This window comes from Falco naumanni, chromosome 19 (assembly GCF_017639655.2).
Source record: "Falco naumanni isolate bFalNau1 chromosome 19, bFalNau1.pat, whole genome shotgun sequence".
Classification (NCBI taxonomy): domain Eukaryota; kingdom Metazoa; phylum Chordata; class Aves; order Falconiformes; family Falconidae; genus Falco; species Falco naumanni.
In genome coordinates, this window is record NC_054072.1 from 1,393,128 (window position 1) to 1,403,705 (window position 10,578).

Below are 10,578 nucleotides of genomic sequence, written 5' to 3' on the forward strand. Positions count from 1 at the left end.
TCCTTTTCCCTCTTCTCCCCCTCCTTTTCCCTCTTCTCCCCCTCCTTTTCCCTCTTCTCCCCCTCCTTTTCCCTCTTCTCCCCCTCCTTTTCCCTCTTCTCCCCCTCCTTTTCCCTCTTCTCCCCCTCCTTTTCCCTCTTCTCCCCCTCCTTTTCCCTCTTCTCCCCCTCCTTTTCCCTCTTCTCCCCCTCCTTTTCCCTCTTCTCCCCCTCCTTTTCCCTCTTCTCCCCCTCCTTTTCCCTCTTCTCCCCCTCCTTTTCCCTCTTCTCCCCCTCCTTTTCCCTCTTCTCCCCCTCCTTTTCCCTCTTCTCCCCCTCCTTTTCCCTCTTCTCCCCCTCCTTTTCCCTCTTCTCCCCCTCCTTTTCCCTCTTCTCCCCCTCCTTTTCCCTCTTCTCCCCCTCCTTTTCCCTCTTCTCCCCCTCCTTTTCCCTCTTCTCCCCCTCCTTTTCCCTCTTCTCCCCCTCCTTTTCCCTCTTCTCCCCCTCCTTTTCCCTCTTCTCCCCCTCCTTTTCCCTCTTCTCCCCCTCCTTTTCCCTCTTCTCCCCCTCCTTTTCCCTCTTCTCCCCCTCCTTTTCCCTCTTCTCCCCCTCCTTTTCCCTCTTCTCCCCCTCCTTTTCCCTCTTCTCCCCCTCCTTTTCCCTCTTCTCCCCCTCCTTTTCCCTCTTCTCCCCCTCCTTTTCCCTCTTCTCCCCCTCCTTTTCCCTCTTCTCCCCCTCCTTTTCCCTCTTCTCCCCCTCCTTTTCCTACTTCTCTTGCCTTTCCTCCTTCTTTTCCTTTTCCTCCCCTTTTCCTTCCTTACCTGCTGAGGCCAGCGCTGGGCTTTGCCACCCGCCGAGCCCCGACACCTTTCAGTGCACCAGTGGCCACCGTCACCCCAGCGACACGTTTCCACCTCAGCAATTCCCCCCTTTTTTCCAGGGTCGGGATTAAAACCTAAAATCCCCCCCGAGCAGCGACCCCCGCCCCTCCCCCCCCCCCCCCCCCCCCCCCCGCGCTGCCATTGCAGCCGCCCCCGCCGGGGCCAGGTCCCACCCAGGGATGCTCAGCACCCCCCGGAGCCTGAAATTCCAGATGTTCCCAGCGGGGCGAGCACAGCTGCCCCGTGCGAGGGGAAACTGAGGCAGGGGACACACACCCCCCCCCCCCAGCTCCAGACCCCCCCCCAGCTCCAGACCCCCCCGTTCTGCTCGAACACAAACCGGAGCCAGGAACAGAAACCCAAGCGCAGTTTTGTTGTTGTTGGGGTTTTTTTATCCTTTTTCATTAAATCATGGTATTATTCAGTAGAAGGCGGGCACCTTCCCGGAACGAAAGGGTTAATGTCACCCTTGGATTCCTTCACCCCCTTTTCTAGCCCCCCGCGGGGGGGGGGACACAGGAGACAGATGCCCCCCCCCCCAACCTCCTCCCCCCCCACTTCTGCTTTCTCTGGCTGTTGGCCCAAAATGAGTCACTGGGGAAATTTTCTTTTTTTGGGGGGCTCTTTCACAAGTTGGTCGGGGGGTGGGGGGTGAGGGGTGATACTTGGGGGGTTGCTATAGGGTTGAGCACCCATGGGTGCCCCCGATCCGTCCCCCACTTACGGGTGGCTTCGGTGCCATGGGATGGGGATGGCTGTGCTGGGGACAAGGGACAGCATCCCTGGAAAGTGGTACCCAGCACCCGAGTGATGCTGCAGGCTCGGTCCCCGCTCGCAGGATGATGCCCAGCCCGGGGGGGACACCGGGGGCTCGGTCCTCAGCCCCGGGGGGGGGGAGCACTGGAAGCTCAATCCCCGACGCCGGGGGGGACACTGGGGACACGGTCCCCAAGCCGGGGGGGGGGGGGGTGGTGGGCACTGGAGGCTCGGTCCCCGTTCACAGGACGATGCTCAGCCCCGATGGGGGACTTGGGGGGCTCTGTCCCCGACCCTGGGGGGACACTGGGGACACGGTCCCCAAACCTGGGGGGGCACTGGAGGGTCGGTCCCCGACCCAGGGTGGGGGACACCGGGGGCTGGGTGTCCGACCCGGGGGGGACGCGGGGCTCGATCCCGAGGACACCGGGGGACTGGTCCCCGACCCTAGGGGGGCACTGGGGACACGGTCCCCAACCCTGAGGGGGGACACTGGGGGCTCAGTCCCCGACCCAGGGTGGGGGACACGGGAGGCTCGGTCCCCGAACTGGGAGGGGGACGGGGGACACACTGGGGGCTCGGTCCCCATTCGCAGAACGCCGCCCAGCAAAGCCACCCCGGGGGGGGTGGGGTGGGGTACGGCACCAGGACCACGACCCCACGAGCATGCGGCCACCAGGACCCCACCGTGTCCCCAAGCCCCGGGGGACCGTGTGGCACCGCGGCCGCATCGCCAGCTCCGGGGGGGGGAGGGGGGGGGGCTGGGGGGGGCTGGGTGGGGGGGGGAGCTGGGGGTGGAAAGTCCGGCACAGTCATTCAGCGCGGTACCGGGCTGCCCCTGGGTGAGCACCCCAAAAAGCCCGGCCGTTCCGGTAACGAAAGAGTCAATCGCACACGCAAAGACACACTCACACTCACGCACACGCCACTTCCCTGAGTGGGGGATGACTCATCCCCCCGCCCGCCCCCCCCCCCCCCCCCCCAGCCCCGTAACACCCGCAGCCCCCAGAGCTCCGCCGCCGGCCGCGCCGATGAGCCGCCCGGGCTCCGTCTGCTGAGCCGGTGAGTCCCGGGTGGGGGTCCCAGGGGGGTCCCAGGGGGGGTCCCGGGAGGGGTGGGGGGTCCCAGCCCCCCCCAAGCCACGTGTCACCCCTCCGCCCCCCATCCCACCGCCGCCTGGCTGAGACCGGCCCAACTCAGCGCACGCCCAGCGGGGATCGCAAAACCGGGGGGGGGGGGGGGGCGCACCCCACCCCCCCACACACGGTGCCACTGTCACACATGGGCGGCCCCCCCGCCACCCCCCCCATTTCCCAGCCTGATCCCGGCCCGGGACCCGCCGGCGGGTGATGTCAGGGGGATATTTTCGCCGCCGGCGGCGGGAAGGGATGACTTCAACCCATTACTCACCCCCCCGCCCCCCCCCTCCCCGCCCCTTTTTGGCCTTAAACACCCCAAATTCAGCTTAATCAGCCCCAAATTAACAGCCGGGGGGGGGGGGGGGGGGGGGCGGGGGGGGGCAGGCAGGGCGAAGCGCCCTGCGTGAGATGAGTTTGGCCGGACTCAGCCGGGGTGATGCTGCCCCCCCCCCCCCCCCCCATTAATTCCTATCGCGTTAAAGGCACCCACGCTAGGGTGGCTTGATGGTCGCGCCACGTGGGATTGTTTACCCCAAATCTGCCGCTTTTCACCCCAAAAGCCCCCGTATCCCCCCCCCCCCCCGTGTCGTCCGTTCATCGCCCCCCCCCCCCCCCCCGCCGGTTTCCTGCAGCGATACCAGAAAGGGAGGAAACGGCGTCACCGCGCTCCCGGTGCCGGGAACCGACCCCGAGGCGTGAAATCACGGCCGGGACACGCGGGGGTGTGCACACGCACGGACACGCGTGTATTTCCATGTCCCCGCTGCACACGCGTGGACCTACACACACGCGCGCGTGTGCCCGCCGTGCGCACACCCGGCTGCAAAAGCACGTACCCACCCGTGTACCCCCCCGCCCCTCCCCATGCGGCACGCTCACATGCACACACGTGTCATCAGCTCGTATGAACACGCGTGGCCACCCTGCCCCACGCATTTACCCGCACGCGTGTCCCTCTGCGCCCCCCTCCCTCCCAAATACACGAACCCACGCGTGGATCTCCGTGTCTGCGAGACGAACATACATATGCCGCCCCCACGAACACGCCTGCACACACATGACACGCGTGGGCACACGCCCCGCGGCCGGACTACGGCTCCCAGCATCCTTTTCCTTAAAAGGCGGGACGGCAGCTGGGCTGGCCAATCAGAGGAGGGGGCGTGGCGGGAAGAACCAATAAGGGACACGGGGGCGTGGCCGTGCCGCCCCACGGGCCCGCCCGGCGGTCACATGGCGCGGTGGCGGCGGGTGAGCGGGACGGGGAGCGGCGTGGGGACCCGGGGGGGGACACACACACGCGTGGGAGGGGGGGGACACACGGAAGGGAGGGGGAGGGGTCCCGTCCGGCCTGTTCCTCAGTTTCCCCAGGTTGGCACCCCGCTGTTTTTCGCTGGTTTTGCAGGGGTGCCCCCAAAATGGGGGGGGGGGGGAAGGGGTACCGACCCCTAATTTTTTTTTTTTTTTTTGGGGGAGGGGGGGGAACCCACGGGTGACTTTAGGCCACGGGGTCGCCCGCCAGGCACCGAAATCGGCCGATTTCGGTGCCTGGCGGGCGACCCCGTGGCCCAGATCATCCCGATTTACCCTTCATTTGGGGGGGGGGGATACCTAAAAATTTAGGGTGTTTCACATCCCCCCCCTTATTTTTTTCCCACTCGCAGGACCCCTCCTCAAATCACCAACTCTCCCTCCATGGAGGACAACCAAGAGCAGCCACGAGACCCCCAAGAGCCCACTGACACCAAACCGGCGGTGAGTGCCGCGCCCCGGTGGGATTAATTAATTTTTTTTTTTTTTTTTTTTTTTGGGGGGGGGGGAGATTGAAACACACCCCCCCCCCAGGGGACGAGGTGCTCGGAGGATGAACGTTGCTTTTGCCTCCTGTGAAAGCGAGAATGAGGAAGAGGAGGGTGACTTTCCCACCGGGGGGGGGACACACACACGACAACCAAACCCAAACCAGGACATTTTAGGGGAGAGAAATGAGCCCCCCCCTCCCCTTTTGTGGCTTCTAATTTTTTCTAATTAATTTTTTAGCCTCATGGAGCCGGGGGGTAGGTTTTACTGCGCTGCCCCCCCCCCCCCCCCGCCAGCTCCTCCCTCCCTCCTTTTTATTTCAAAAAGCCAAAAAAAAAAAAAAGGAGAAAAAAAAAAAAAAAAGCCTCAAAATAGTTCAGCCGTTAAAATACCGCGTCTGTCAGAAGCGGTTGAAAGAATAGAAAGAAGAAGGAGAATTAAAAAAAAAAAAAAAAAGATAAAAAAAAAATAAAAAGTACTTGGGAGCCGAGCAGCTGCTTTGCCCAAAAATAGCAACAAGTTTTATAACTCCGGAAAATGTAGAACAAACAAACGAGAAACATTTTTAGCTGAGAAAGGCGGCGGTGGCGGCGGCGGCGGGGGGGGGGGGGAGGGAGCGGAGGATGAATTTCTGCCCGTCTGTTTTCCTGGAAGCCGTTCCTCGTGTTCTCGCACGCTTCCAGCGCTTTGACCAACTTGGCCGGCGGCCCAGGCTGCCGGCTAACGAACCCAGAGCTCGTTAAATGCCTTTGGGTTGCAAAGCATCCCCAGCGCCGGTGAAAGCTGGGGGGGTTTGTGCGCGTCTGCTCTGCCTCAGTTTCCCCAAACTCTCCATCTCTCCCCCCGCCCCGGGTCCCGCAGGAGGCTCCGATCCCGGAGGATGGCTCCGAGCGGGAGAAACCGGTGGAAGAAGCAACAACGGGAGGTGAGAAGGAGGAGGAGGAAGCCTTCCTCGTCAGCCTCTACAAGTTCATGAAGGACCGACACACGCCCATCGAGAGGATCCCCCACCTCGGCTTCAAGCAGAGTACGTCCCCGCCGGGGCCGGGGGAGGGGGGGGGGCTGCCGGCGGACCCCCGCGTCCCCCTCACCCTTGGCATCTCTTCCTTCCCAGTTAACCTCTGGAAGATCTACAAAGCCGTGGAGAAGCTGGGAGCCTACGAGCTGGTAAGCGACGTCCCCTGAGCACCGGGATGTCCCCTGGGTGCCCGGGGGGGGACGGGACACACGACACGCTAACCCATCCCTCCCACCGCAGGTGACGGGGCGACGGCTCTGGAAGAACGTTTACGACGAGCTGGGGGGCAGCCCCGGCAGCACCAGCGCGGCCACTTGCACCCGGCGGCACTACGAGAGGTAAGAGGGGGGCGGGATGGGGGTCCCGCTCCGTGCCTCAGTTTCCCCTTCCCGGCGCCGGTTCTCACTGCTGACCCCCACGCTCCCCCCCCCTCGCAGGCTGGTCCTCCCGTACGTGCGGCATCTCAAGGGGGAGGATGACAAGCCTCTGCCCCCCAGCAAGCCCCGCAAGCAGTACAAGGTCTCCAAGGGCACCGAGACGGGCGAGAAGAGCAAGAGGGCCAAGAAGGAGAAGGGCCGGGAGCAGGTGCGCGGCCCCCCCACAGCCCCCCGATGCGCCTGCGGTTCCGTACCAGCCCCCGGCTCTGTCCCTCGCCAGGGGGACCCGTCTGGGTGCCCTGGGAAGAGCAGGGAGGGACTGGCTGGGAAAAGAGGAGAGCGGAGGGCTCGAGGGCAGCCGAAGATGGGGAGGGGGCTGGGGGGAGCGGGGACCCCCACCTGGGGACACGGCAGAGCCCGGCATCCACACCCTAAATCTCCTTTGCTTGCAGATGCCTCCAGACAAGGCGAAGCCGGAGGTGGCAGCCGGCACCGAGGACACGAGGGATGCCCCAGAGCGGGGCCGGGCAGCTGAGGGGTGCTCCAGCCCGGTGGTCCCCACCCCGAGCCCCTCGGAGGGGTGTCCCGGCCCCTGCAGGACCCACCCCGAAACCTACAAGCGCCTTTTCTCCAGCTTCTACTCCAAAGGCAACCACCCCATCATGTCACCGCTGGCCAAGAAGAAGCTGCTGGCCCAGGTGAGCAAGGCAGAGTCCTTGCCCTGCCACAAACGCCACCACCCCGAGGGCCGGCAGCCGGCGAGCGACGCTGGCCCCAAGCCCCCCCGGCCGGCCACTGGCCCCCACCTCAATGAGCAGAGGAGCCCGGAACCCTCGGGAGCTCAGGATACAGCTCCCAGCGTGGGGAACGAGGTGGGACCCATCACCAGCGCGTCCCCCGGTGGGAGAGACAGCCAGCACTGCCCCCGGGCCGAGGACGGGTGCCCGGCCCCCGCCGTCTTCACCGGCTGCTTCCACGCTTACCGCAACGAGGTGCTGAAGCCCGTCGGCTGCCACCCCCTCTGGGGGTATTTCTCCAGCTTGAAGGATTTTTTGGAGCCGCCTTCCACCTTCCCATCGCGAGCCGAGGAGCCGGAGCAGCCCCAAGACCTGCGGAGCAAAGCGGGGCAGCCGTGGGGCGGGGAGAGCCGGCGAGCGGGTGCCCGCGCCACCGTCCGAGCCTGCTGGGTGCCCCCCGGCGCCGCCTTCGCCCCCGCCGCGCCCAGGGCCAAGCACGGCCGGGAGGAGGAGGCGGCGTTCGGCCCCAGCGCCAAGCTACGCGCCGTCTCCCCCTTCCTCACCGAGGCCGATGGCGGGGACACGGGCACCGGCTCTCCGGGGGGCCAGCAAGGGTTGGCCAAACCCAAGGCGGTGGTGGCCAGCCCCGGCTACGCCGCGCCGCTGCCGCAAGCCCCGGACGTTTACAAGGGAGCGATGCTGCATTTCCCAGCGAGTTTTGGGAATCCGCTGGAGCACCTTAAAACCCAGGGAGTGCCGGCGGCACCGTCCCTCTCCGTCAACCCCTTCATCATTCCCGCTTTTCCCAGCCCTTTGGTAGCCACCTCCACGCAGCCTTCTGACCTGTGCCGGCCGCTGGCGACCGGCCCCGGGCACTACCCGGCGGCGTCCTACGAGAGCTCGCTGCGGCACCGGCTCTACCCGGCGGCCACTTGGCACACCCCAGCCACCTACGCCTCACCGCGTGTGCCGGCCTTCCACCGCCACGCCAAGCTGTAGCGCTTCCATCCCTCTCCGGATCGGCCTCGTTCCGTGCGGAAAAAGGAGCCGGCCGCGATGCCGCAGTGGCTGAGCTGGGCAACGAGGCACGTGCCGGAGCTGGTCACCGCTTCCGAGCCCGCAGGAACGGGGCCGAGAGGAGCCAAGCTGGACTGTGACATTTTTACTTTTGATCTTAGAGCTGTTTGTATCCGACATCGTTACGCCGGGGACTTAACTACCAGTATCACGAGGTTATATATATATTATATATATATACACACATACACACATAAAGAAAAAAAAAAAAAAAAAAAAGGGAGCCAAACAGGTTGTGGAGGTTTCTGTTTTGCTAGAGATGCCGTGCCCCAGGGCGCAGGGAGGAGGCTGAGCCGGGCGGTGGTTATTCCCATCCCATCGCACCCGGGGCCCTGGCTGGCTCACAGCACGCGATGCAAACTTGAGTTTGAATCACGTTGCCTCCATCCGGGGTTCTAGAGGGTTGGGGTTTTTTTTTTTTAGGGATTTGGGACTGCAGCAAGCGGCTGCTGCGTTGGGTGTCAGCCTGGAAAGCGCTCTGGCCGCTCCGCTCGCTGCTGCTCCGTGCCTCGAGCAGCCGCAGCGGCTGCGCCGGTGGCAAATAAAACTGGCTGGATGTTCCCGACCTGGCGGTGTTTGGGGTGTCCTTGATTTCTTGGATCAGGGCAGGGTTTGGGGGGGATCCTCACCCTAAGAGCAGAGCCCCAGAGACGTTCTGTGACGCTGCGGGGATGGGCTGAGACCTACCTCCAGGGCTGCCCCCATCCCGTGGGGAAGGAGGTGCTTTTCCGCATCAGTTTTGGGGGAATCGCAGCTGTTTTGCGGAGCGGATGTGTGTCCAAGCACGAACCAGCCCAGCCATGTCTCCAGGTGCTCTTTGCCTCCAGGAGCTCCTGTCAGGCCGTTGCAAATGACCCAAAGGCTTCCTTGGAGCTACGGGAATCGCTTTTTTTGTGCTGGCCGTGTGGCCGCTCGCCGCCGTCCTGGGCGCCTCGCCACAAGCCGCGGAAGCAGAAAAGGCAGAGGGATGGTGGCACTTGCTTGTCCGCAGAGAGGTTTATGGCTTCAGGTGGGGCAGGAGCAGTAAGTCAGCTTTGAAGGATTACTTCTGCTGTATCCGTGGAAAGGAAAAGCTTGGGGATAGGAACTGGAAAAGGAGAATTCACCCCAGGCACCGCCAGTCGCTCTGCGACAGACTCGTTGAGAAGAGCAGCGTCACCCAGCCACCCGTGGATGCTCCAGCCTGGATGTGGGGAAGGTGTGACATGCACAGCAGACCCCCACGGCTGCACCTGAGGAGCTTCGCTGCCAGAACGTGCACCGTTAGCCCTGGTTTGTGCATGAGGACACGGCCACGGGGCTCGAGTCTTCTCACACGGAGCCGCCTCCACGCCTTGGAGCGAGGGCACCAGAGACGCCGCGTCGCTACAGGTGGCTCAGCCTTATTATCAATATTCTGGTGGAGAAACTGTGGCTTCAAGCCTGGAAAAAAAAATAAAAGAGTCGAGTGGCTTCAAACCACCACAAGCCAACAGCAGACCCTCGTTTTTGCCAGACACGCTTGCGTCCGCGGGGCCTAGAGTTCCTTCATCCCGGCGAGAAGGTACCACGTTAGCAGCATCCCATCGGCATCCCAACCCCCAACACCAGGGATTAGCTCAGCCTTGGGATTCAAGGTCATCCCGCACCCACAGCTTTCCCTGCAGGAAACTTTGCCTGGGCTGAATCCAGATTGCCAGCCAAGTAGTATTTTGCTGTTTTTGATTTTTTTTCCCCCCGCACAAAACCTCAGGGAAAAGGGAAGAGAAGCCCAAGGGCTCGGCAGGGTTTGGGGTGCTGACAAAGCTCAGCATCGCAGCGGTGCAAAGTGGGACAGTCCCCAAAGAGCCAGACAGCAGCCGGAGCGGTGCGGGCACAGCCCAGGAGGGGCAGGACGGGATTCCCGGCATCTCACAATGAGCAAACGCAACTATCAAAGTGCAGAACGGTTATTCTGCTCTGGTCCTGAGCTCCCTGGGACAAACACCCTGCTTCTGCCCTGGTGGGTGCTGTCCCGGCCAAGCCAAACCCAGGATCTTCTCACGAGCCGGCAGGATGAGGAAGTGAGCGGAGATTTGGGAAACGTGCCTGCCCTGGGGGGAGCACAGGCCGTCCCAGCACCACAGGCCTTCGTCTGCTGAGCATCGTGCTCCCCGAAAACATCGCAGCCAGCAGAGGTTGCATCACACCCCGCATCTCTCCAGGGAAGCGAGTCAGGGGCTCAGGGCGCAGCAGAGCCGCAGCACGGGATGGAAACGTGCAGAGCGTCAGGATTAGCCCCCATCACCACAAAAAGACACCCCCCCAGTTCACAGCTGTAAGCTCTGTCCTGTGAAAAGCGGTCCCAGGGGGAAACACTCGTCCCCAGCCCTGGCAAACCACCCTTGGTGGTGCCAAATTTGGCCTCACCTTGTCATCTCGGCAGCCGTTCAGTGGCTCAGCACCTTTGTGTCGCCCCTTCTGGTGCTTCCCTTGGTTCAAGCTCACGCTGCCCGGCGCTACCCCTGCTTGCTGACACAAACACAACTGGAATATTAATAAGTCTAATCTGCCCTGAGCCTTAAGGTGAGCCTTTTTCAGCAAGTATAAATATTCCCGATAGTAGCAGGAATCAGCTGGAGCTTCCAGCCTGAGGAGGAACGTACCGGCATGGGGCACAGGCAGGAGGAGCTGTGCTGGTTGCTGCCCAGCACCAATCCTTCCCTGCCTGCACAAGGCTGCTTTGTCCCTCCACACCTTCACAGCAAGACAAAAAAAAAAAGCACTTGAGGGCTGGGCCACAACCAAAGCGGCCTTTGGAAGGGACGTGGGTAATGAAGTCAGTAAGAAAGAAGAAGAA

General features: G+C 63.1%; 1 protein-coding gene and 1 long non-coding RNA gene across 2 annotated transcripts; one reads left to right on the forward strand and one right to left on the reverse strand.

The window, feature by feature from the left end:
* Nucleotides 1-3,690: 3,690 nt before the first annotated feature.
* On the forward strand, nt 3,691-8,325 carry ARID5A (AT-rich interaction domain 5A). The gene is made up of 7 exons (XM_040617959.1): nt 3,691-4,002; nt 4,416-4,506; nt 5,398-5,578; nt 5,666-5,718; nt 5,810-5,907; nt 6,007-6,154; nt 6,399-8,325. Exons 2-7 carry the CDS (start codon nt 4,447-4,449, stop codon nt 7,680-7,682), a joined length of 1,824 nt encoding a protein of 607 aa, XP_040473893.1. The 5' UTR covers nt 3,691-4,002; nt 4,416-4,446; the 3' UTR covers nt 7,683-8,325.
* LOC121099256 lies at nt 6,950-10,509 on the reverse strand. The gene is made up of 3 exons (XR_005831435.1): nt 10,149-10,509; nt 8,448-9,182; nt 6,950-7,055 (listed from the first exon to the last, which is right to left on the reverse strand). It is a non-coding gene; the product is annotated as an uncharacterized LOC121099256 (long non-coding RNA).
* Between the last annotated feature and the right edge of the window lie 69 nt (nt 10,510-10,578).

Coding starts and splice junctions, on each gene's coding strand:
- ARID5A (XM_040617959.1), top strand. CDS start 4,447: ATGGAGGACAACCAAGAGCAGCCACGAGACCCCCAAGAGCCCACTGAC. Junction 5,579..5,665: donor CCACCTCGGCTTCAAGCAGA/GTACGTCCCCGC, acceptor CTTCCTTCCCAG/TTAACCTCTGGAAGATCTAC. Junction 5,908..6,006: donor ACCCGGCGGCACTACGAGAG/GTAAGAGGGGGG, acceptor CCCCCCTCGCAG/GCTGGTCCTCCCGTACGTGC.